General features: G+C 39.4%; 2 protein-coding genes across 2 annotated transcripts; both read right to left on the bottom strand.

Moving 5' to 3' along the window:
* Nucleotides 1–1,267: 1,267 nt before the first annotated feature.
* On the bottom strand, nucleotides 1,268–4,421 carry LOC118800348 (essential MCU regulator, mitochondrial-like). The gene is made up of 3 exons (XM_036560548.1): nucleotides 4,214–4,421; nucleotides 3,487–3,629; nucleotides 1,268–1,494 (listed from the first exon to the last, which is right to left on the bottom strand). The coding sequence occupies exons 1-2, from the start codon at nucleotides 4,376–4,378 to the stop codon at nucleotides 3,495–3,497; spliced, it is 300 nt and encodes a 99-aa protein (XP_036416441.1). The 5' UTR covers nucleotides 4,379–4,421; the 3' UTR covers nucleotides 1,268–1,494; nucleotides 3,487–3,494.
* Nucleotides 4,422–14,595: 10,174 nt separating this feature from the next.
* On the bottom strand, nucleotides 14,596–23,768 carry LOC118800347 (GTPase IMAP family member 8-like). Its single transcript, XM_036560546.1, has 4 exons — nucleotides 23,123–23,768; nucleotides 21,969–22,667; nucleotides 17,044–18,627; nucleotides 14,596–14,669 (listed from the first exon to the last, which is right to left on the bottom strand). Exons 1-4 carry the CDS (start codon nucleotides 23,766–23,768, stop codon nucleotides 14,596–14,598), a joined length of 3,003 nt encoding a protein of 1,000 aa, XP_036416439.1.
* Between the last annotated feature and the right edge of the window lie 1,851 nt (nucleotides 23,769–25,619).

Raw genomic sequence — 25,619 nt, 5'->3', positions numbered from 1 at the left:
TACCAAAAGTAAGAAGTGTAACACTAAACTGTTGATGTGTATTCGTGTGAAAATAACATACACGGGTCAATTATATGAAGTTTGCAAGACCAGAGTTTGTAAAGATACAATATGAGTACCCCCTTTTTTTTCCTTTTTACCTGACCCTTTTATTTATTCTTTACCCCCAGGCATCTTCTCAGGTTTTAATGTATATAGTTATTTGTTTTCTTTTACAGAATGTCAAAAGAAAACAAACAAAAAAAAAATAAATGTAAAAAAATAAAAAAGACAGAGAGGTATAGGTCACAAGATGTATGAAAGGGTATATAATTGGAAATGAACACATGCATGGAATTGTATGTTGTCGTTGCAGGCTTTCGAATGTCTCCCCTGGAAAAAATTCGATAAAAAAAAGAAAATAACATACACATTTAAATACAGTACATTACATACAAATACATTTAATAAATTACATTTTTTCAGTTCATAGACCTTTTTGAGCTCATCATATTCAGAGGAGAGCAAAAATGACTTTAGTAGCCTTTTTTTTTTTGCTCCATTTTTTTTCACTTCTCAGACGATTCTGTTACGTGTTTGTGTCTGTGCAGGAGAAGCAGGAGCTGAGCGAGCGCTACAAGGCCGTGTATGTGGAGCTGAGTGGAATAAAGGGGCTCAGTGATAGAGAGATTACGTCTCTTAGAGAACACCTCAGACTGACCAATGCTGCCCTGGAGGAGGAGCAACTTCATGGCAACAGCACTAACCAATAAGACACAGAATGGATGCTTTATCAGCCCCCATCTATAACATGGAGGTGCAAATATGTTGAATGTATTTGATTCAAAAATGTACATAATTTTCACATTAATAAAAAAATAATACATCAACACTGTTACTGCTTTGCAGTTTACTGACTCTCAGCAATAACTGTGCTGATGTAATTTATATATTCATGTGGGAATCATTTACATGTTTGTCTCAAATGAATTCAGTGCAACTTTGAACAACAGGGGGCACTGATTTGTTTACTGATGGAGAGACCAAGCTAGTTTTCCAGATTTAAAAGGAACTTATTTTCTTATTTGTCTTTATTTGAAACTTTTAAGGATACTGGGCTTTAAGCCTTCCTTATTTTGTGATATAATTGAACTAAATATAAATAAATTAATTTAAAAATGCTTCTACAAGATCCTTTGTGGGCCATTCCATTTTTAAATGAATTAAAGCATCATCTGGTAACTCAATATAAGAAGTCAATCATATTAAGAAAAGAAACATAGCCAGCAACAGTCAAGACGTTTTATTTCATCAAAACAAAACTACATGCGAGCATGAGTGAGGCTGCGCAGGGGTTGCCTCACATTTAAGATTAAAAAGCAAAAAGTAAAAGTGAACTTTGGATGTTCGGCTGTAAACGGAAGGTGAAGGGGTTGACACATTATTGCATAGATCCCTCCTTAGCGTTGTCTTCTCCAATACAAGCACCTCTTCATTTGTTCTTCTATAATGTAACTATAATGTAAGATGAACATAATGTAAGAGAAAAGATGAGTACAATGTCTAGTTGTAAATTCAGCAAAGCAACACCAAACAAACATGTATCTAATACTACCATTTAGATTCAAAGACAAAATGACTCATTATACCCTTAAAATGTTCTTCAGGGTTTTTATTTTATTTTAATAAAGGCAGTGATTACATATAGAACCATGACAACTCAAAGAACCATCTGAATGCTTGAATGGTTCTTTGCATGGTTACATTGTTCTTCTCCACAATAGAGAACCTGTAAGGTCTGTTTAGGTCAGAGGTCAGCAACCCAAATGTTAAGAAGAGCCATTGTGTCCTTGCAACAAAAATCAATCCGCCTTGGGAGCCACAACATTTTATGTCTATTTTATTGAAGTAACGTTTTACTATCTTGGCTGAAAGTATGTCCTAATATGCGCTGATGCACTAGTATAGACAAAAAAATGAACAAAAACGCAGATATACTTTGTTCTGCTTTAAGCTTTAGCTCAGCTATAGCCACTTTTCCTCACATCTCCAGCAGGAAACTTTTCCGCAAAAGTGGAATAGTTTCCGGTAAAATGTCTCTCAATGTTCGACTTTTTATGAGGCTGTAATCAGCTTCTCATTCACCAGCTTCTTGTTCTAATTTTCCCATTCCACCTTAAATAGCATAATCCAACCGCTGCACCATTTAAGGTGGAACGGGAAAATTCAAACAAGAAGCTGGCAAACGAGAAATTCTCATGGTAGATTAAACGTATCAGGAAACCAGCCATTCGTCTCCAAATTATCCATGTTTGTCTTAAATCTTTCTCTTTGCCATTTCGTTAGCTCCCAGCTAGACGAGACTGTTGTTGTTTCTTTGGTGACCAGCAGTCTGCGCCCCAATATTCATGGTTAAAGGGTGAAAAAGCAGTTATACATTAACTCCAGCATTTAAGACCATTTATTGTTAAACTGTGTTGAATGATCAGCAGAGCTTTATTTTACTGCAAAGGAGGATTATTTTATTTTTACCTACAAATCTAATTCTGCTGTGGAGCCGCAACAGGGCAGCCAAAGAGCCGCATGTTGCCGACCCCTGGGTTAGGTCTTTGAAAAATGGTATAAATCCAATTTAGTAACTTAGGAGGATGGTATGCCTCTAATGCAGACAAGTATTAAAGTGCCCATTTCCCTATTTTTCATGTATTTTATTTTCCCCCTGAGGTCCACTTGTGATATATGTGGTCTTATGTACCGAAAACAACTACAATTCTTTTTATATGGGCAATTTTCCTTTAGAATTAAACAGGCTGTCTTTTGTGCTTTTAAACTGACCTATGTACATGTGCTCTGTTCTGTTTGGTCGCCCTGTTGTGCCTAATTCAAAAAGCAGTCTGGGCTGAAACACTTCTTACAAGTTCAACCTGAATAGTTGAGGCTAAACTGCTGTGGACTGAAAAGGCAGATGTACACTATGTAAATGCAGTAGTTTTCATTACCTCACAAAAACAATGAATTCAAAATAGTTTCTGTATATGGACTGTATGTACTGGGGTTTCGAAACCTTAACAAATGTGCACAGACTACACTGAAGTCTTTTATTTAAAAAACAGGAAAACTTCATATTTTGTCAGCTCATAAAGTCATCGCCCACATTTCCTGGACATATGAGCCAATGTAAAGCCTACCTTTTGTGCAGAGGAGGGTAATAACAAGTTACATTTACTTACAATTTTGATGGATTGGATTTTTAAACTGATCTATTTGTTACTCAGCATTTTAGCCATTATCGTTTAGTTACTAATTTCATTTTTTGGCTTCAGTTCATTCTGTTCTATTGGTTCAGCCTGGCCGAATGTACTAAGAAGTTCCACTGCAGTTTTCTACTTGAGTCATTATATCACTGACTCATTAGCACTGAAGATCTCCTGCCATTTGTGCATCCTTGTACCTTTATTTAAAGGAATACTTTGTTGTTTCAGTCCAGATGAGGCTATCATTACTGACCGTGGTGTTCAGTCATCGTCGTCGTCATCAGGAACGAAGATTTCATGCTCTTCCAGGAGAGCAGCAAAATTCTTGCTAATGCAGGTGCCAAGGTACAGGAACGGGACCACCACCACCGTCACCCGCGTCAGGCCAAACGAGGTCTGTGGAGGGAAAGAAAGCATATATTTATATATATGTATATGTAGTGTGTGTGTGTGTGTGTGTGTATACATATATATATATATATATATATATATATATATACACACGTACATATATATATATATATATATATATATTATATATATATATATATATATATATATATATACACACATATCTTGCTGTGGGTCTATTATATAATATTTATTATATAAGAGGCGGTGGTTTAGGCCTCCTCGCCTTTTGTAAGTTATATCTGGATTTTTATAGATTCGTTTTCATTCTTTGTTAGTCAGCTTCCACAATAAATACGTCTAAATAAGATGAATAAGTCTAAAGGTAAAACGACTCTTGCTTACATGGCTACAAATCCCAAAGAAAACTACAAACAAATTCAGTATCTTTCTGAAATACAGTAGAAAATGACTTCCGTGTTGTATATGTTGTACAAACAACACATGTTGATTGGTATAAACGGATGTCAGTCAGCGCAGACAGACCTCTGATTGGCTCACAGGTCCTGGCTGAGGTCCCGCCCCCTGCAGTAACTCTGGGTGTTAAGCGATACTCTGACTAAACCCACCTTAGCCGGATTAGGCAGGACGGCGCCCGAGCTGGAGGTGACTGCGCTTCGACTGAGCGCCGATCCTTTCACACTCCGAGGGTTTAAACCCGCGTTTTTGGTGAAGTTCGCCGAGTTCCTGAGGAGTAAAGTCCGGATCGAGCTGCCTGCCGCCGTCAGCGCCATGGTTCCTGTATCTGAGCTGGGAGGGTTTGGAGGGAGGAGCAAACAGCTCGGGTCGGTTTTAAATTCCTTGTAAAGGAGCTTTGGGATTTTGGTCGCAGTAGTATTTTTATACAGCTTTAGTTCATTTATGAATAAGGGGAATCAAGGCTTTATATTTCTAAATTAGCATTTGTGAATATGATATTTTGCTAGAATAAATATAATATCAAATATATTACAAGCAAACTTTATCCATTTCATAATCATAAAATGACAAATGACAATACATGTTTGAAAGTGAACATTAAATCCGCACAAATGCTACTTTTTATTGAATCCAGAAGATTAGACCAGAATTTCTCTGTGGGGCTGTCTGCTTGTGTCATAACTATAGGCCAACCCAGTGGTGGATGAAGTACACATCATGTACTTGAGTTAAAGAAGAGATACCCAAGGTAAAATATTACTCCAGTAAAAGTAGAAGTTCCTCCCTTCAGACCTCCACTTGAGTAAAAGTACCAAAGTATTTGCCTTCAAATGTACTTAAGTATCGAAAGTGAAAGTACTAAAGGATTAATTATGGCTCTGATGTCCTGTTATCATTTTTGTAACAAGACTCGCTTCATTAACTCATTTTAGGTGAAAATACTTCAGTGTCACTCTTGGTAAACCAGTCTTTTAATAGAATGTCATTAATTAGTGACGCTGATGTCTATTAAAATTATCATAAGCACAAAACACTGAAGACAAACAGTTTCCATTAGGTAGAACCAAGTGGCTATGAAAAGTTTCAGTTTAAGATTTATTTGCAACTTAGTTACAAGTTTAAGTTTAATAAAAACTTGCTTTAAACTCAGATTCACTAATGAGTTTTCCTTTACTATATTGCATCTGTAGGTCTCAAAAAAACACATAAAAACTAGCCAAAACAAATTTACTATAAAATGAAATAGTGTTTGTATAAATTCAGAAAAAGAATGTGTACATATTTCTATATTGTGGTCTATTTACACAAAGTTAGGTTTGTTCATCATTTATGTTGAATAGACTCTCCCAAAATTTTACGCTGCTGCACTGACGTTGAACCGTGTGCTGCACTGGGTCGGTATGACCAACAGGTCAAAACAAGCTCAAAACAAAGTGACCCCTGTGCCCTGATTGGTCTGCTGCTTCACGCTTCTTTTGTTTTGACATGTTACGTTTTTATGCACACATAAGCCAAAAGGAACAACAGATTTCTCATAATATAGTGGAGTAAAAAGTGAGATATTTGATTTTGAAATGTGGTGGAGTGAAAGTAAAAAGTTGCCCAAAATAGAAAAACCTCAGTAAAGTACAGATACACGAAAAAACTACTTAAGTACAGAAAAGAATTACATTTACTTTCTAGTTACTGTCCACCACCGGGCCTACCTGATACACAAGCAGGGGTGCGTCCCAATAGTTTTCCCCTAACTTTTCTCCTAACTTGTCTGCTTACTATGATTTCGTCTGATATGCCCATAGACTGTTATGGCTTTGCTAGCCAAGTGGATTCACTAGATTGTTACGAAAATGCTCACTGATACGTAAAATGTGTATTTGCGCTATGTTCAAACTGCCAAAACAAATCCAATTTTTAGCATATCCAGACTGTTTTTTGATAGTCTGGACAGCTAGACTGTGTACAGACTGCAGGCAAATCAGATTTATTTCTCAAATTAGATCGTAGACGTCAGTAACTACGTAGTTACACTGGTGACAATTTCAAACGTAGATGCATGAGAGATGGAGATGCCAGAGAACTTGTAGAGAGGAGAATTCCCACTCTGCAATGTCTTCCGGGTTCCTCAAACACCAGAGGGCGCTACCGAGCGAGTCCAAAATGAATGGGTTGATATGGAGCATTTGAGCAAAATCATAGTTTATAAATGCTGAAACATTTTAATGTAAAAGAATACAATCATTTCCTGAACACAGAGCAGCATAAAACATTTTACCACCGCTGCTATGTTTTTAAGAGCTTTTAAACTCGAGTTATAGGAGTTTAAAACGGCGCCTCATGCACGTTTATGACGTCAGTGAGCGCCAACAGCCAATGAGCTGCTCCGCTCGCCAATCAATCATCACGCTCTAGCAGTAAAGCCCGCCTCCTGCTGCCCAAAACCCGTTTTCTGTAGAAAAAAGGGAAACAAACAGGTGAGATTTCTCTGCAATAAGATTATTATTATAATTATTATTATTATTATTATTATTATGTATTTTATCCAGATAGTTCCTTCCATACACAGATATGCAACCCAAGACTGCACAAAATGTGTGCAAATAGAACAAATATAAACAAAAGAATAATGAACAAAAAACAGAAGTATTTTAGTTTCTTGTTTTAGGTTTGGGTGTAATTTTGTATTATTTTGTTTGTGTGTGTGTGTGTGTGTGTCAAGAAAGGTGCCCTGTGTTGGCCCAGAAAAAACAGTACAGTGTTATTTCACCCTCGCCCATTTTCTCTGACAATAGGCTTCCTTTCAAGTTCTACTGCCTAAAGGTCAAAATTTCTGCATAATAAATTGAGTTGATGCAAACAAAGTCATTCAGAATGGTTTGGTGTGACCTGTTCACAGAGTTGGTGATACAAACCAGATGTCTGAAGAGTTTCCTGCCTCTAAATTAAATATGAATACTTCATTATCAGATTTCAAATGAAATATTACATAATTTCAAATATATTTTCGTATGTCATACATTGTTTTATGATAGGGTGGAGGAGTATATGTAGCATATTCTGAGGCAAAATAGTCCCCAAAGAAAACTTTCTGTCTGTTTTCGGATTTATGACTATTTTAGCATCACCAACATTGCATATTAAAACTCAGAACATGCGTGTAGGTTCACTGGCAGAGGTGTAAGTAAGTAATTACATTTACTCTCGTTACTTTAACTGAGTACAGTTTTCTCTGTAGCTGTAATTTTTGGAGGAGAAATAAATCATAGTGCTTTTACCCTTACTTGAGTAAATACTTAATGAAATACTTGTACTTCGCTACTGTAAATTTCATAACGTTACAGAGTAAAAATAAATGATGAGCGTATCAGCTCAGACACCAATAATAACAAGGAGCGGTTAAAATTAAAAGATTCACCAACCAAAAAACAGCAGCTCCGACAGGAAAAACAGTACAGAGAGGTCCAGTTTAGTGGAGAAGGACAGAGGAGAACTGAACCAGCACACACGAGGAACAGATCAACATCCAAACGGTCATCTGCGTTCATTTAACACGAACTAAAGAAAACGCGTTATGATCAGCGGCCAAACACGAGACCTGCTGAGATCCGCTCTCACAGCTCTACTCCAGCCTGAGGCGGCGTTAACCGAGCTAGCTGATCCGAGCTGAACAGGTACCGTGTTTACGGGTTTATATAATGATTCTGTTTATTACATTGGAAATCTGCTGCGTATATTTTATTACAGCGTCTGTCAGCTACTTTAGTTAACAGGTGTCGCCCACAGCCTACAGTTTACCCGTTTAAAATAACGTTACAGCCTCCCCGCCCTCTCCCTCTCTCTCCCTCTCTCTCTCTCTTCCTCTCTGTCTCTCTCTTCCTTCCTCTCGCTCACTCTGCCCCTCTTCCTCTTTCTCTCTCTTCCTCACCCCCTCATTCTTTTTTTTTCTACTCCCCTTCCTCTCTCTCTCTCTCTGTCTCTCTCTTCCTCTCTCTCTCTTCCCCTGTCCCTGTTTAACTGCCTAATGCAGGGAAAAGTTAATAGCATTGTTTCTTGTGAAATATATTATAGTAACGATCAAAGCTGGGTAAGTTGCTGATGTTGCTGCTGATTTTAATGGTGTAAATGTTCTGAACAGATATCAGTGAAAATATACAGCCTGAAGGCTGTGGATGAGTTTACTGTCTGTAGAGGTTCACAGGGAGCTGATGGGTAGCAGGACTCACTAAAATTGCATTATTAATTAAGCAATCTACTCATAATTTTGACTATTAAATTTTTCTCTTAAATGAACTTAAACAGTAACATCCTCTGCTCAGTCTTTCAGGGACTCTAAAATACTTTACTGGAAACAGACAAACTAGGCTGTCTTTGCATACACACAAACTGGTTTTAAATGCTAAGAAAACTAAGTTCATGCTATTTTCCAGATCTACTAATACTGATTTTTATTCTGTAAATATCACTACCCTACAGGACCCAACATTGAGAGAGTCACAGAGTATAAATACCTTGGCATATGGCTGGATGATAAACTCACTTTTAAACCCCATATTAATAAATTGGTTAGCAAATGTAGGCACAAGCCTATATATATATATATATATATATATATATATATATATATATATATATAGAACACTGACCTTAACTGAGGCAAGTAGGGCTGCAGTTCTTTGGATGTTGTTGTGGGGTCTTTTGTGACCTCTTGGATGAGTCGTCGCTGCGCTCTTGGGGTAATTTTGGAGTCACTTTTTCACACAGGGCCCTGTAGGTTTGGATTTCTTTTTCCCTTAATAATAAAGACCTTCATTTATAAACTGCATTTTGTGTTTACTTGTGTTATCTTTGTCTAATATTTAAATTTGTTTGGTGATCTGAAACATTTACGTGTGACAAACATGCAAAAGAATAAGAAATCAGGAAGGGGCAAACACTTTTTCACACCACTGTGTACGAACTATATAGAAATAAATCCTGTTTCCCTGTGTATGCTAGAAAAAGAATTGTTGAGGCCACCTTTCTATCTGTCATCGACCACGGTGATGTAATTTACAAACACGCATCTGCCAGCTCCCTCAAACCACTGGACACAGTCTATCACTCTGCTCTGAGGTTCGTTAATGGAGACCCTTATAACACTCATCACTGCAGACTGGATGAAGAAGTTGGTTGGGCCTCACTAGCTACACGGCAGGAAACACACTGGTTTATTTTTATTTATAAAACACTCTCCGGCCATATGCCAGAATATATTACTTCAATGATGTCTGTAAATAAAGGTATTTATCAGACTCGCTTTAGTGGCTGGATCACATGCCACGTACCAAGGATTTTTACTGAACTGGGAAAATCTGCTTTTAGTTACAGTGCACCAGCAAGCTGGAACTCACTACTGGACACACTAAAGCTCAGATCACTGGCGTCACTTAGTCATTTTAAACTTCTACTTTCTAACCACCTCCACTCTGTTTTACGTGTTTTATCTGTTAGGAAAGTTAGGAGCTAGGGGCTGATACTGACTTTCATGTTGGAACCACACGGGGGCGCCAACCACTTCACGTATGCCTTTATTAATTGTGATGAGGCTCAACCGGAAGGAAGAGACCAACGGCGGGAACACAGGGTTTTGGTTGGAACGGCAAGCGGTGGATCGGCGGGCATGTTTCTCTCTCTCTTACAGTGTTTTCACATATAGTTCGTTTTAAAAGAACCGAACCGAGTTCTGTTAAAGTGAACCTGGAAGGGAACCAACTGCAAGTGACCTCAGTTCTTTTTGTGTTCACAATGTAAGTGAACTCTAAAGAGGAGTTTTCTTTCTGGTCCATTGAGATCTCAGACCACTTCTTGTTCAGACCACAGCTCCATTAGCACTCGGACCCCTTTCACAGCACTCACGGTGTGCACAGCGCTCGCCACGTGGGCCGCATTCTCGGATAAATCCGAACTATCAGGTGACGAGAAGAACCGCCAGACCCGCCTGCTGCTCTCCTATTGGCCGCGCTTAAACGATTGGCCGAAGTCCATCGCGCAAAATTCGAAAAACGGCCCTGCGGGTCTGCCGCGGTGGGCTCCGTGTTCGGCTGTGCTCCTCAATGAAGCTCCATCCGGCGAATTTTCATTCATTCAGCGTTCAGTGTGAAAGCAGCTGAGAATTGCGTTGCATGCCCAGCTCGAGCCTTTAACACGGTATAATCACGCGAGCTCTCGCATCTGATCGCTTTAATAAATCAGCGCTGCTCTCTGTCGCAGATCACGGACAGACTTTATCCTGAGTAGAACCTTATAAATGATCCTTGGTCTGTTTACCTGTTGAAGTGCTGAAGACTGTGGCTGTGTGTACGGCGAGCATCGAGGTCTTCACCATAAAGCACAGCTGAAGCGGACTGGGGCCGTTTTGTTTTCACAATGCACAATTTAATCGAACCACAAAACGAACTACAAACGAACCGAACTGAGACCACCTCTCGAGGTGGTCTCAGTTCGGTTCGTTTAGGGGGGTCTGAGTTCGTTTGGCGTGTTCACATATGCAAAAGAAACCATGACTCAGCGGTCTGAGTCCACTTCAGACGCTGAAACGGCCCAAGTGTGAAAACACCCTTAGGCTCTCGTTCCCCTTTTTGGATTCTTGGTGTATATATTTAGGATTTTTGTCGGAGCACCCATTCCAGTGGGCTTTGGTTACAGTCAGGACTAGAATTTATTAATTAGACCCTAGACAACTTGCCATTTCTTTCGGCCTTAGTGGTTCCTAAGTTCGTAACATGTGGAGGGCTCGTCCGGTTCCTGAAAGGATGTATGGCTATGTTTCTGTAGTGGGCTGGTGCTAGTATTATGTTAGCATTGTGGCTAATTGCGGTTAGCATGCTAACGGCATTGGGTATGGGCCTGGTTTTGAGGAAATGCTGACACTAAGTGTTTGCATTTGTTAAATGAGCAGCTCGTTTGCATGTTATTTTGTTGATGTGGTCAATGTGGCTATACAAAACGAGGCTGTGTCATTTAAAAGGGTGAATTCGTGAGCAACTAGTAGCTTTCCACAGTACATTGATGGGTCTTGTGTTTTGTGTCGGTGTATTGGGTTTGACGTAAGCTAGCGGTATTGTGTTTGGTGTCTTTGATATTCGGTTAATAGAGCAACAATGGCTGAATTTGATCCAGAGGAGTTTTTTGAGCAGGAGGTAAACTGTGTGCGCTTAGTCAGAGCCTCTCAAAGCCTAACTTATTGAAATTAGCACATTTTTGTGAGATAGAAGTCCCTCTGGAAGCCAAGAAAAGCATAATAATAAGTGGAGTGTTACTTTGTCTTGGAGTTCCAGATATGGAGGCAGAATCAAGTAAACGTAGAGAAGAGTTGCAGGAGGAGGAGAGTCGAAAAGAGAGAGATTTGGCAAGAAAAGAGGGAATTTGCATTTATCCAAAAGGATAGAGAAGAGGCAGTAGCTCTAGTAAAGTTAGAATTAGAACAAGCTAAAGTGAGACAGCAAGAGAATAATCGGCAATGTGCTCATGAAGCTAGGTTTGACCTTACTAAGTGTTTTGCCCTTATGCCCTGATTTAGTCCAGATCCGGTTGGTGTTTTTTTTAAAACATTTGAACTTATTGCGATAGAGAGGAACTAGCCCAATGATGAGTGGGTAACTCTTATTCATAGGGAACTGACAGGAAAAGCTCAAGAGGCTAATGCATGGTGGATAGTAATAATTATGAGGTAGTTTAAAGAGCTGTGCTGAGAGCATATGAACTTGTACCAGAGGTGTATAGGCAGCAGTTTCGCTCAGAAGGACTAAAGGTAGGACAGACATATGGAGATTTAGCCAGACGGCAGGAACTACTTTTTGACAAATGGTTGAGAGCTAGCGAGGTGTATACGTTTCAGGAGCTGAAGCAGCTGATACTTAGAACAATTTAAAAACTGGGTTCCACGGCAGCTAGAGGTTCATCTAAACGAGCAATCAGTAGAATCTGCTTTGAAAGCTGCAGAATGAGCAGATAACTATGTGTTGGTACATAGGGAGTTTTGGCAAGATAAACCGAGGAGCAGCGTTAGGGAGCTCACTACTGATGAGAAAAGACATTATTTCAAGCCTAAGAGTGAGCAACGAACATCAGCTAAGTTTCACTCGAGGGGAGGGCTATCTAGAAAGCCTTCTTTTCCCGATGACATAAAATGTTACTACTGCAAGAAACCAGGGCACATGAAATCTCGTTGCCCCGCCTCCTGCTTGAAGGTGTTGGGGTAGAATATGGTAGTGTCCCTCTCCATAAGGTGTTCCTGAGATCAAATTTAGTTACTGGTTATGTCACTGTTGGAGTGATGCCTTCTTTGCCTGTGAAGGGCATTAGTCTCATTTTGGGAAATTATTTAGCAGGAGATCAGCTCTGTGTGACACCAGTGGTGAGTAATGTTCCTTGCTTGACTCTAGAGACAGAGGCCCTGGAGCAGGAGTATCCTGTAGGTTTTCTGGCGTGCGTTATTACACGTTCAAGGTCCAAGAATCAGGTCAGGTTGGCTGAGTCTATCGAAAAGTGCCAGACTAAATCAGTAGATTCTTCTCTTTCCCAGTTAGGTAGACCTTGTATAAGTTCTCAGTTTAGCCGTGATGTTCTTATTAAAGAGCAAAAGAATGACCCTGTCCTGTCTGATTTAAGAGTGACAGCAGCTTCAGTTGAAGAGAGTAAGGAGATGGCTGAGGGTTATTATATTCAGGAAGGGGTGCTTATGCGCAAATGGAGGCCACCTGACCATCCAGCTGTAGAGGAGTGGACGGTGGTGGAGCAGGTTGTACTTCCTCAGTGTTTTCGGGAAGAGGTTTTGCGGTTGGCACATAAAACTTCTATGGCAGGTCATTTAAGCATATGAAAAACCCAAGCTAGGATTCTTAAATATTTTTATTGGCCAAAGCTGCACAAAGATGTAGTGGCCTTTTGTCGGTCTTGCCACACCTGTCAAGTAGCCGGAAAGCCCAATCAGAAAATTCCTGTGGCCCCACTATTCCCTCTTCCAGTGGTTGAAGAGCCGTTTTCTCATGTGTTAATTGATTGTGTTGGACCACTTCCTAAAACTAAAGGGAAATAAATTCTTGTTTACAATAATGGATGTTACAACTCGTTTTCCTGAAGCTGTCCCATTGCGTAACATTAAAGCTCAAACAGTTGTTGATGCTTTGCTCCAATTTTTTTCCCGGTTTGGTTTGCCTAAGGAGGTTCAATCAGATAGAGGGACTAATTTTACATCAGGAGTGTTTCAGCAAGCGATGCATGAACTTGGCATCACCCAGATTGTGTCCTCAGCCTATCATCCACAGTCACAGGGAGCGATCGAAAGGTATCATCAGACTTTGAAGTCTATGGTTAAGAAATTGTGTTCAGTTTCCTGTAGATTGGGATTGTGCCATACCCTTCCTTATGTTTGCTGTTAGAGATTCAGTGAATGATAGCACGGGTTTTACTCCATTCGAGTTGGTTTTTGGGCATGAGGTCAGAGGCCCCCTCAAGATGGCCAAAGAGAAACTTCTGGGACAGGAAGCAGGGGGCAGTCTTTTGCACTATGTGTCTTGTTTTAAAGAACGGTTGACTTCAGCATGTAAACTGGCAAGAGAAAATTTGAAAGGGGCACAGAAGCATATGAAGGGCTATTATGATAGAAAGGCAGTGGAAAGAGCCTTTGAAACTGGGGACAAGGTTTTAATGTTAACCCCTATGCGAGATGACAGTCTTAGTGCAGCTTTTAGTGGGCCATATACCGTCATAAAGAAAGTGAGTGATCGTAATTATGTGGTTAGCACTCCTGATGGTAGGAAAAAATCTAAGCTATGCCACATTAATCTGCTTAAACCTTACCATCGCTGTGCAGCAGAGGTGCTGGTTTCATCTGCATCTCCAGCATATAGTGAGGCTGAGACGGAGGAGGTGGTGATGGTGGAACTGGTGGGTGCCCGGTTGCTTAACTCTGTTGTTATGGAGAGCCTAAATGAACATCTCTGACATTTGTCCAAAGAACATTTGTTGCAACAGGATGTTAGAACCTTGATAAGTGGTTTCCCTGAGGTGTTTCGAGATAGACCTGATCTCACCACATTAGTAGTCCATGATGTCGAGGCTGGTGATGTTGCACCTATTTAACAGCACCCTTATAGACTGTCTCCTTCTAAACTAAGTATGGTTAAACAAGAACTGGCATATGTGGAAAAGATTGGTGTTATAGAACCAGGGCAGAGTGATTGGGCAGAGTGATTGGACCTCACCCGTGGTGCTGTTTTCAAAGCCTGATAATTCGCTGAGGTTGTGCATAGATTATCGAAAGGTGAATCAAGTGACCAAGACAGATGCTTTTCCTATTCCTCGGTTAGAGGATTGGATAGATCGTATTGGTAGAGCTCAGTATGTGTCCAAACTTGATTTGCTAAAAGGCTACTGGCAGGTTCCACTCTCAGATAGGGCAAAGGAAATCTCTGCTTTTGTAACTCCAGATTCTTTATATGTCTGCAAGGTTCTTCCTTTTGGGATGAAGAACGCGCCAGCGACCTTTCCACGGTTAATGAATCAAGTCCCAGCTGGCCTTAATAATGTAGTTATTTACATTGATGATGTGGTTGTCTATAGTGACTCCTGGCAAGAACACGTACATCATTTACGGGAGTTGCTGCAGAGATTACAACAGGCTAGACTTGTTGTTAATTTGGAAAAGTGTGAAATTGCAAGAGGTCAGGTCACTTATTTGGGTCACCGAGTTGGGCAAGGGAAGGTAATGCCGAAGCGGGCTAAAATCCAAGCAATTGTAGATATGCCCCTACCAAAATCTCGTAAGGATTTGATGCGGGTATTGGGCATGTGTGGGTTCTACAGGTGGTTTGTTCCAAATTTTGCAGCAGTGGCAACACCCCTGACTAACCTCCTGAAGAAAGGGGCTAAGTTCACTTGGTCTAGTGCTTGTGCAAAGGCATTTGAGCAAATCAAAGCAGTGCTGACCTGTGAGCCAGTGTTGGCTGCACCAGATTTTTATGCCCCATTTAAGTTGGCGGTGGATGCTTGTGAGGTAGGCATGGGTGCTGTCCTACTACAGTCTGATGCTGCTGGTATTGATAAGCCAGTAGCATATTTTTCCAAGAAGTTAAACAAGCATCAAAGATTGTATTCCACCATTGAGAAGGAGGCGTTGGCTTTGGTGTTGGCTATACAACATTTTGAAGTGTATGTGTTTAGTTCCGTTGGGGATGTGGTAATCTATAGTGATCATAACCCCCTGACCTTTCTTGCAAAGTTTAGGACTGCAAACCAGTGGGTGTTTAGGTGGAGCTTAGTACTACAGCCCTATAACTTAGTGGTGGTGCATGTGGCTGGTAGAGAGAATGTGATTGCTGACACTCTGTCCAGGCTGCATCCAAGGGATGGCAAGGTCTGAGTTGGGAAGCTTACTGTACTGAAGTTTACTCTCGTGATAATCTCGAATTTTGTTTATTTGTCATTAGTAGACCTGTATTGTGGAAATATGGTGTAATTGTAATGACAAGAAAGGGAGTGGGGAGCTGATGGTATATTCAAAAGGAAAAAGGGCTTAAGGGTTTTTGTTTTGTTAGGGTTTTTTTTGTTTTTGTTCCTCTTTGGGCGGGGGAGAGATGTTAGGAAAGTTAGGAGTTGGGGGCAGATACTGACTTTCATGTTGGAACCACACGGGGGCGCCAACCACCTCATGTATGCCTTTATTAATTGTGATGAGGCTCAGCCAGAAGGAGGAAACCAACGGCGGGAACACAGGGTTTTGGTTGGAACGGCAAGCATTGGACCGGCGGGCGTCTTTCTCTCTCTCTCTCAGGTTCTCGTTCCTCTTTTTGGATTTTTTTCGGAGCACCCATTCCATTGACTGATAAAAACTGAACGCAATCAGGTTGTGACAGCGGAAATACGAAAAAGTAACTCAGTATTTAAGTAGTTTTTCAAGGCCCTATCCATGGCGCCCGGGGAGCAGTTGGGGGTTGGGTGCCTTGCTCAAGGGCACTTCGGCCAAGGGGAAAGAACTGGCAACCTTCCGGTCACAAGGCTGGTTCCCTAACCTCCAGCCCACGACTGCCCCATTTAGTGTTCACACTACAACGGCTATGTGGTCATATGCATTACTTACGACCTCCTAAAGGTGGTTTGAGTGATCAGATCTTGTGTCTCCTAGACCCACTGGACCCTGTTCACACATGTACTTAGTGCTGGCCACTTGTGATAGGATCACCTAAGACATGCCAATGCCATATCAGGTCTAAACTTTTATCAACTAATTAATTAATATATATATTTATTTTAGGTAGTTAATAAATGACTTGTCAACAGTTTGGATGAGGGACCTAGATAACAGAAAAAAAACAGAGGTTACATCAAATTAAGCTTCTGCCTCCATGATGTTTTAGAATAAGGTCCACAATGCTGATAATTCTAAATGACCTAAAAGCAATTTTAACTAACCTTAATAACAAGCTGAGGTGTATAAAATCATTAGTAACATTAGTGACATTAACAGTACAAATGCAATAATACAATAGGATAAAGAATTTTATAAACAATTTACTGTCTTCTAAGAAGTGTCATCATTTATCATCACGTTTTACATGTTTTACACAAGTCTCAAAGAAAGACACACTTTGACCACGCGGACAGATTATTTATTTATTTATTTATTTTTAAGTTTGTCCAGTTCTTTTTATAGTTTCTTAATTACCTCACTGTTTTCGACCTCAGTGCCTTTAACAGATTCTGCAAAAGTTCATTATCTTTCTGAAGGTCTTCAATTCTTTTTTTTTTTCATCATTGAACTCGTTGAACTGCTCAGCCTGCTTTCTGGCTTCATCTTCATATTTATTTTCCATCTCTTCTATTTTCTGATCATAGTTCTTTTTCATTTCCTCACGTTCCTTCTCCTCTCTCTCTCGTCTTGCTGTGTCTTCTCTCTCTCTCCTCCTAATCTCCTCTCGCTGTTCTCTCTCCGTCTCCTCTCTACGTTTCTGCAGTCTTTGCGTCTCTTCTCTTCTTTCATCATCCTCACGTCTTCTTCTCTCCCACTCTTCCCTCCTCATTTTCTCCAGCTGCTCATAATGCTCTTTCATTTGTGCTTCCATTGCACATTTCTTTTCCTCATTCTCTCTCTCTCTCCTCTCTGTCTCTTCCCTCCATTGTCGTTTCTCCTCCTCTCTCTGACGTCTTTCTTCTTCCATCTCCCTTTCAAATTCCTCTCTCAATCTGTCTTGTTCTTCTTCTTTTGCTCTTAGCTCTTCTGCGTGTCTCTGTTTTCTTAGCTGGTCCTCTTCCTCCCGTCTTTTCATCTCTCTTTTCTTTTCTTCTTCCCATTCGCTCTGTTTACGCTTTAGGTCCTCTTGTATCTCTTTTTTCTCGTGTTCAGCCTCTTTTATTTTCCTCTCCCAATTGTGCCTCTCGTTCTCTTCCTCTTGTCTTCTTTTGTCCTCTTCCAGATCTTTCCTTTTACGCTCTTCCTCCTGTCTCTTTCTCAGCTCCTCCATGGTACGCTTCTGTTGATTCATGAAAATTTCTTTTACTTGTTTGTATCTCTCTTCTCTCTTTTTATCCTCCTCCTCTCTGTCTCTTAACCATTTTTCAAATTCAGTTCTCTTTTTTTTGTTGCCTCTTTCCAACTTATTAATTCTTTTTTGCCATTTCTTCACTTGTAATTTTTCTTCTAACATCTTGTCCTCCATCTCCCATTTCTTCTTCTCTAGTTCATCTTTTTCTTCAAACTCTTGTTTGAGGGTTTCCATCTTTTCTCTGAACTTCCTCTCCATTTGGAGCTTTTCTTCCTCAGCCTTTTGTTTTTCTTTCTCTTGTCTTTTCTTCATCTCTTCCATTTCTTTGCTGTATTTGTTTTTCAGTTTCTCCTTTTCAGCTTCGATCTCTCGCTCTTTCTCTTTCAGAATTTCTTCAATTCTCTTTTTGATGGACATTTCCGCCTCTTCGAACATGCTGTTTGTGAAGTGCTGACTTGACGTGTTTGAGTTTATCATCATTTCTATCTGTCCTAAAAGTTCAGAAACTTGGGTGCGGTCTTCTTTTTCTTTGTTATTAAATACTATATATCTGTTTCCACAGTCTCTGAGCAGCTTGTTGATTTGTTCAATGTTACTTTCCTCAATGAATTGTTCTATTGACTTATTTCCCAGGTTATCTCCTCCAGTGAACAGCACTATAGTGAACATTGCAGCCTTTGGACCAAATGTCATTTTTATCAGATCTAAAGTCTCTAATTCTTCTTTGGTGAATCTTCCCAAACTCAGCACAATGAGGAAAGCGTGGGGTCCGGGTGCTAACAGTGAGAAGCACTTCACAATTTCTTGCTGTACGTCTTCATTTGATAGTTTGGTGTCAAAGAGGCCTGGAGTGTCAACAACAGCAACCGATTTTCCCTCAATCTCACCAACTCCTTTTTGGCAAACCCTTGTCACAGAACCCATACTCATTTCACTTTTAAATACATCTCTTCCAAGGATGGTGTTTCCTGTTGCACTCTTACCACTTCCTGTTTTTCCAATCAGTACCACCCTTAAGCAGCTGGAAACCTGTGGTTCATCTTTATCTTCACCTGAAAATGAGAAGTTACACATTATTTTGGTAAGATCAACTCAATCACAATTTTGTCATATAAAATAAAGATTTTTACATTTTTGTTTGATATTTGCTGATACCTCTCAGTCTCTCATACACATATGTCTAGGGTGTATTTGATTTTCCCTGGTCCTGACTGTATTCGAGACTCAGCGTTGTAGTTTGTGAGACGTGTGTCTAAATGTAGTTTTAAACCACTGAAAGGCCAACAGTCCAACGAGATTCGCCTGCTGTCCAAATCATAGAATCCTAACATTTCTCTCCCTTCTATCTATTTATCTATCTATCTATCTGCTTTTATCACACTACTATACAGTACTAACAACTCTCAAATCATCCTTTCTTTTCTGCTTATATACAATACAGATTACTTCTACAATAAAATCTTTAGTGCCAAATTACAGCAAAAATTTCATAACATTACCAAAGTAACAAAACCTTCATATTTCCCAACTCAGACCTCACCATCCTTCAGCCTGGACAGAGTGTCGAAAAACATGTTACCTCTTCCAGTAACATGCTTCACCACCGAGCTATAAGGCTGTAGCACCAAGCCCACAAAAACACAGACTGGTTTGCAGTTCTGAACTGTGCAGGAAAGGTCAAGGGACTGTGATCACTAACGATTACTACATTCCCTACTGAACTGGACATACACACTTCGAAATGTTGTATAGCCAACACCAAAGCCAGCGCAGTGATGAAATAGTCTTTGATGTTTATTTAGCTTAATAGAAAAATATGCTACTGCTTCATTAATACCAGCTGCATCAGCTTGTAGTAAGACAGCACTCCCGCCTACCTCACAAGCAACCACTGCCAATTTAAATGGAGAATTAAAACCTGGTGCAGCCAACACTGCTTACAGGTCAACACGGCCTGAATTTGCTTAAAAGCCTGTACAAATGCACTAGTCCAGGTGAACTTGACCCCTTTCTTTAGGAGGTTTGTCAAAGGTGCTGCCACAGCAGCTAAATGTGGAACAAACTGCCTGTAGAATCCACACATGCCCAACACCCTTATCAGCTCTCTGTAAGATTTTGGTACTGGTCTTGTCTATAATGGCTTAAATCTTAGCAAATTTCAGCGTTACCTTCCCTCGCCCAACCTGGGGACCCAAATGAATGACCACTACCGACTTTACACTTCAAACTGACTACAAATCCGGTTTGCTGTAACTTTTGAGCAACTGCTGTAAATGATGTATCTGTTCTTGCTTAAGGTCAGTGTGGATGACCACATCATCAATGCAAATAACCACCAAATAACCATCATCTGATTCATCAGCCTTTGAGGGGTTGCTGATGCATTCTTTATGCCAAAAGGAAGATCCTTGAGAACATATAACGAATCAGGAGTCACAGACAGTGGAATGACACTGACACTGAGCTCTACCAATATGATCTATGCAATCCTTTAACTAAGGAATAAGAAAAGCATCTTGGAAATTTGATTCACCCTCTGGTAGTCTATACACAAGTTGTCTAGTGTCTAATTCTTAGAACTCTGGGGCAATTCTGTGTAATCTTTTGCTATTTTGGTCAATAACAATTATAAAGTATTTGAATGATACAGTCACACATGCCATGTCTTATTTTCAGGAGATGCTGGGCTACCCAGATATGGTTTTATTGGGCTAGTAAATGCTAACAGAATTTTGATTATGAATTTGGCTAATTTTTTATCAAAAATTTACCTAGTGCCTGCAAAATTTGGTAAATGTTTGCTTGTACAGATCTTGAAGTGTCACCTCTGATATCTTATGAGAAATTGCTAATCTAGAGTGTCTGTGAGCTGAAAATGTTTGAATTTTGATGATGGTTCATTTTATTGCTTATTAGTGAGTAAACATATACGATTACCAAATGGTGGCCATGTTTTTAATGTTTTTAATTAATTTTCTTTCATTCTGGATTCATGATGAACACTAAAACTCTGACACACAGCAAGACACGCTTTATTTTTTATTTCAAAAATGGGAAATGTGTTAGCATTAACTGACTAGTAGCTAGTTAAACTATATCTAGTAACTAGTTAATAGTTGCATTTATACCCAGTTAATAATTTATCTCAGTGAAGTCATCAAACTGAAACCAAAATCCAATTTGATTTGTGATTTAAAACCTGACAGGGCAAACTTTCATATTTCACACATTTACTGAGTTGCTAATTCATCTGGTGCACAAATTAAGTACCAAGATGTGCTTCCTTTGGCCTTCAGAATGCCTGGGCATGGATTCTACACAATGCTGGATGTGTTGTGCAGGTATGTGGCGACATGTAGAAATGACTGCATTGTGCGGATGCTGCAGACTGGATGGCTGCAGTCTTACTGTGAACCACCTCTTTCACCTTGTCCTGAAGATGCTCGATAGGACTGAGATCTGGGGACTGCTAAGTCCACACACTTCATCTTGATTCTGAAACCATTTGGTCATAATACATGCCTTTAGACATGGTGTACTGTCATGCTCAAAGCTCCCATCCAAGTGTGGATAAACCATGAAAGGCCATGAAAGGATTAATTTGGTCAGCAACATATTTTTTCAGATATTCTTCTATCAGATGTTCTTCAGTCGGTATCAGGGGTCCCTACACGCTATAATGGAAACATAAACCACACATTTTCTGGTAGATCTACAGGCTTGTGACTGCCCAGTCAGAAGACAGAAAACTGCCAAGGGTAAACAAATGCAAAGTGCTCTTTTATGAAGTATCTTTTCATTAAGCTTTTCATTAAGGAAATAAAAAACTGATTTGATTGATCAATTTGGAAAATAAGATGCCTGTAGAACTTGGCATGCCTATCTTTACTGTCCTTCAAACCAGACTTCTGTTCGTCTCCAGAGAGTCTGCTTTCTGTTTTGTGGTGTGTGGTAGTGGGTGTTTGATATAACAGTACTACACCAAAGATACACATGAAAACAAAGTGCTGGCTCAGCAGCTGGGAAATGACGGCTTCAAATAACATTTTTTGAATTACATAAAGTTGGGACACTGTGATTATTGATCCAAAAGCCTTACTGCTGTCAGCAGAGCAGGCATGTGTTTGCTACTGGTGACTAACATTTAGCTTCATAAACAAAAGTTTAGTTTTTAATGTACAGTGTGATTTGTTTATTCAAATGTGTCCTCAACTTATATTTAACTGGAAATTAAATGCATGTAAGTGTGGACTCTCATTTTTTGCACAGTACTTTCCATGTATTGGTTCAAGAACAGGGCTTTAAAAGTCATATGATTTATTAAAATGTATAAAGTCCATTGTCTTACTTTAAGGGTTGATCTGAAAAACTCTGAAAAAGTGCTTACCTTCTGGCTGGAGCTTCCTCTTTAACTCCTGGTTTTCTTTCTCTAACTCCTGGATTTCTTTCTCCTTTTTGCTCAGCTCTTCTTTATACTGTTCCTGTAGTTCACACCTAACTCTTTCCTCTTGAGCTTTCACGTACATGTAAAGACAATATGGCTGTGTTTCTGTCTTTTCTTTAATTTCCTTTAACAGTTTTCCAATTGTTTGTTGTTGCTTGTTTTTTCCTGTTTTTGTTTCTACTAATATATGTTTATGTTTACAAATGGCAAGAAAGTTCTTTATGTCGGTGTTGTGTTCTACAAAATCTATCACAGCACGTGTTGCTTTCTGCGCTATAAAGAGAACTATTAAATGATCGTTGATTTTGGAGCTGAAAATGTTCTGGATCTTCTCCATTTCTCCTTTGTCTTCATCAGTGAGGGGACCAACTGGAATGATGAGGAGGAACGCATGAACTCCTGGATCACACAGAGAGACACAGTGGAGAGCCTCTCGCATCACTTCCTCCTCTGAGTGAGGTGTGTTGTAGAGAGCCGGCATCTTCACCAGGGTGATCGAGCGTCTAGACACCGCTCCATCTCTCCTCACGCACTCTGAGCTGGGCTCTGGTCTGCGCTTATTTGTGCCTAGAATGAGATCTGATACTGAGGCCTTCAGTGCTCCATCACTGCCACACAGCACCAAGTTCAACCTCTGGGGCACTGAAAGAGAAACAAACTGGAACCTGTCAGGTTTAGAAATTTACACTAAAGAATTACATAAAAATAAGCCACAGCAAAATATGAATCACGTTAAGATGTAAATAATAAGATGGAAAAAAAAAATGATGAGATAAATAAATTCAATACATGTATTAAAAAAATTAAACTTCATTAATTTATAAGCTTATAAATGAGTTGAGAAACATTTAATTTAGAATATAATTGACTAGAACTCACCCTTACTGTCATGTTGTCTTCCAAAATGAGAGAATAGACCCCAAGATCTTCTTGCTGTTTTTGGAATATAAATGTCAGTGACCAAAACCACTGTTATCATGAGTGTTGCAGTCTGATTATCACACACTATAACACTGGTAAAATTCTAATATCTTGTTTATTATAATTGTTTTGGATAATTTGGTGAATTTAAAATCATTTCATAAAATTGCGCTTACATGTTTCCCTCTGTCTGCTCTCTTTTTGTAGAATATTTTTGCCCACCATTTGTTCAGGTTTTTTCTGCGTTGCTGTTTGTTGCTGCTGCTGTTGTTCTATTGGAGCCATCACAAAATCCTCCCACTTAACATGATTCTCTCCATTCTCTTCAATCATCTTCTCCATCATCTCCACAAGAGCAGAAGGACTGCTTTCACTTCTTAAGTCAAAATGCCACTTAATACATTCTGTAATCTTATCAGAGACGCTCTGTTCATCTGGATCTACACTGCTGCCTAACTTTGTTGTCAGTACCATGGTGTATTTAAGGGCATCATCAGATAAATGTCTGTAGATGTTATTCAGATGGTTTCTGTCTGCCTCAGTGAAGTCTTCTGGCTGTATGACCAGCATTATAATGTGAGGTCCAGGATCACAAAGAGGCATGCACTGTTTCACTCTCTCACTCAGCTCCTCTTCAGAGAGTCCGCTATCAAACAGGTAAGTTGTGTTGATGAGTATGATGTCTCTTTCTTCCATTTTTTCTCTGGCTCCCTCACTGTGCTGCTCTAGTGAACAAGGAGGAGCTTCAGCATCAAACACGTCTCTTCTCAGGATGAAGTTTTCCACGCTTCTGTTTTCCTGGCTGTTCTTCCCCAGCACCATAATCCTCACTACATTATGAAATTGAAAAAAAAAAAAAATTAAAAATATATTACTCTTCTTGCTTATTATAACATGCCATGGTTCAGTCTCATTATTAGTTTTCTCTAATTTCTTTTTCTATCAGTATCAATGTTTGTATGCAGCCAATTCATGATTTATTCACTTCATGAAAAAACTTGCCTAAGGTTATTTTTTCAAACATGCAATTTATGTTCATAGAACATTTTTTCCCCAAAGGGCCCGTATTCTACATTTTTTGCATGTATATTTTCTTCCCCAGTGTCCACTTATGATATTTGTCTTATTTAAGATGCCAAAAACATTTGTTATTTTTACATGACCAATTTCCAACTTTAAACTTTACCCCTTAAATTGAACAGGCTGTTTTTGTTACGATATCTTTAAGACCGATATATGTAAATGATCTCTGATCTCTGGAAAGTTTTGAAACTTTAACAATGTTTACATATTGCTTCAAACTTCAAAAAGGGGAAATTTATTTTCTATGATAAGGTACTGATATGATATTTAAAGTATGTTAATCCACTTAACAAGACAAACATGTACTCATCCATTTATACCCATTTCAACCCTCTTAGTTCTGGCAGTCAGATAGGTAGGTAGGTACATAGATACAGAGATAATCTTATTTCCAGATAAGAAAACTGTATTACAGAAACATCCTAAGTTGCCAAAATATCCTAAATATTTTCTTAACTTTAAGATAAACACCAGAGCGTCTTATGTTTTGATCATCTGTTTCTATTGTTGTATGCAGTGATTGGCAGCACAGTTCACTATGATTAACATAATGACGCTACATTAATCTACACTGAAAACGGTGCTTTGACTTGTGAGGTTTTTTTTAAACAGCGTTTTAAAGCCCCGGACACTGCAGACTTGATCTCCACTGTCTCCTCTTATTACTTTCGTGTGTTAATGTTGATTAAAGCTCGTTAGTTACAATATTACAGTGCTGGTGGTGAATAATGAGGAGACAGTGCTGAACGTGTGTCTGTTTATTAGGAGGGGTATCGTTAGCACGCTCGGCTAAAAGCGACTGGGAAATGAAACTGAGACTGTGGAGCAGCGACTGAAAAACAGCACGAAGCGCTGAAACAATATTATTAACTCAGTTTATCGCGCTTTAGTTTTATTTAGACCTTTTTTACCTCAGCAATGGTAGCTAATGTTAGCTGTCTGGCTAACTAACTTGATTACGTGTTTACGTTTCAGCTGTGCGAGTAGTGTCGGTTGCTAGGCAACAGACACGACAGTTGATTGTCGACTTCAATCGAGTAAGTTGGTTAAGATTTCCTAACCTGAGATAAGCTGCTGTGAGATGAGATGAGATTCTTAAATTAAGGTAAGATTTTCTCCTATAATACGAATTTGTGAAAAATCTTATCCTGACCTGTCAGAGCTTAAATTAAGACAAAAAAATAAACCCTGGACCACAACTCACCACACTACTTAGGCCAGGAATAACTCTGACTGTGTCATACCAACTTCTTTCCATGTTTAATGAGTGTGGCTCCTACCTGCTTCAGTTTGCTGAACCCAGGCTGTTGTACAAATATGTAAGGTAAAGAAACTATTGTTTTCCAGCAATTTCATCTCTGAGTTCCTCCATTTGTAGTGTGCTGCTGACTTCATTCAGTTAGCTAGTTTCTTTGCTGTAATGCTTTGAGATTATTTATTAAGATCCTGGATCTGTAAGTTTGTGGATATATACAGTGTAGCTTTCTTTGAGGACAATGTAGTCTGTATATCACTTTGCACTAAATAACGATGTAATTTTGTAGAACTTGACTGAAAACCCAGGAGAGCTTCAGTCTATGTGCCTTCAAA

Source organism: Colossoma macropomum, unplaced genomic scaffold (assembly GCF_904425465.1).
Source record: "Colossoma macropomum unplaced genomic scaffold, Colossoma_macropomum, whole genome shotgun sequence".
NCBI classification, from domain to species: Eukaryota; Metazoa; Chordata; class Actinopteri; order Characiformes; family Serrasalmidae; genus Colossoma; species Colossoma macropomum.
Note: the sequence above shows the minus strand (reverse complement) of the source record. Positions and strands in the feature narration are given on the sequence as shown.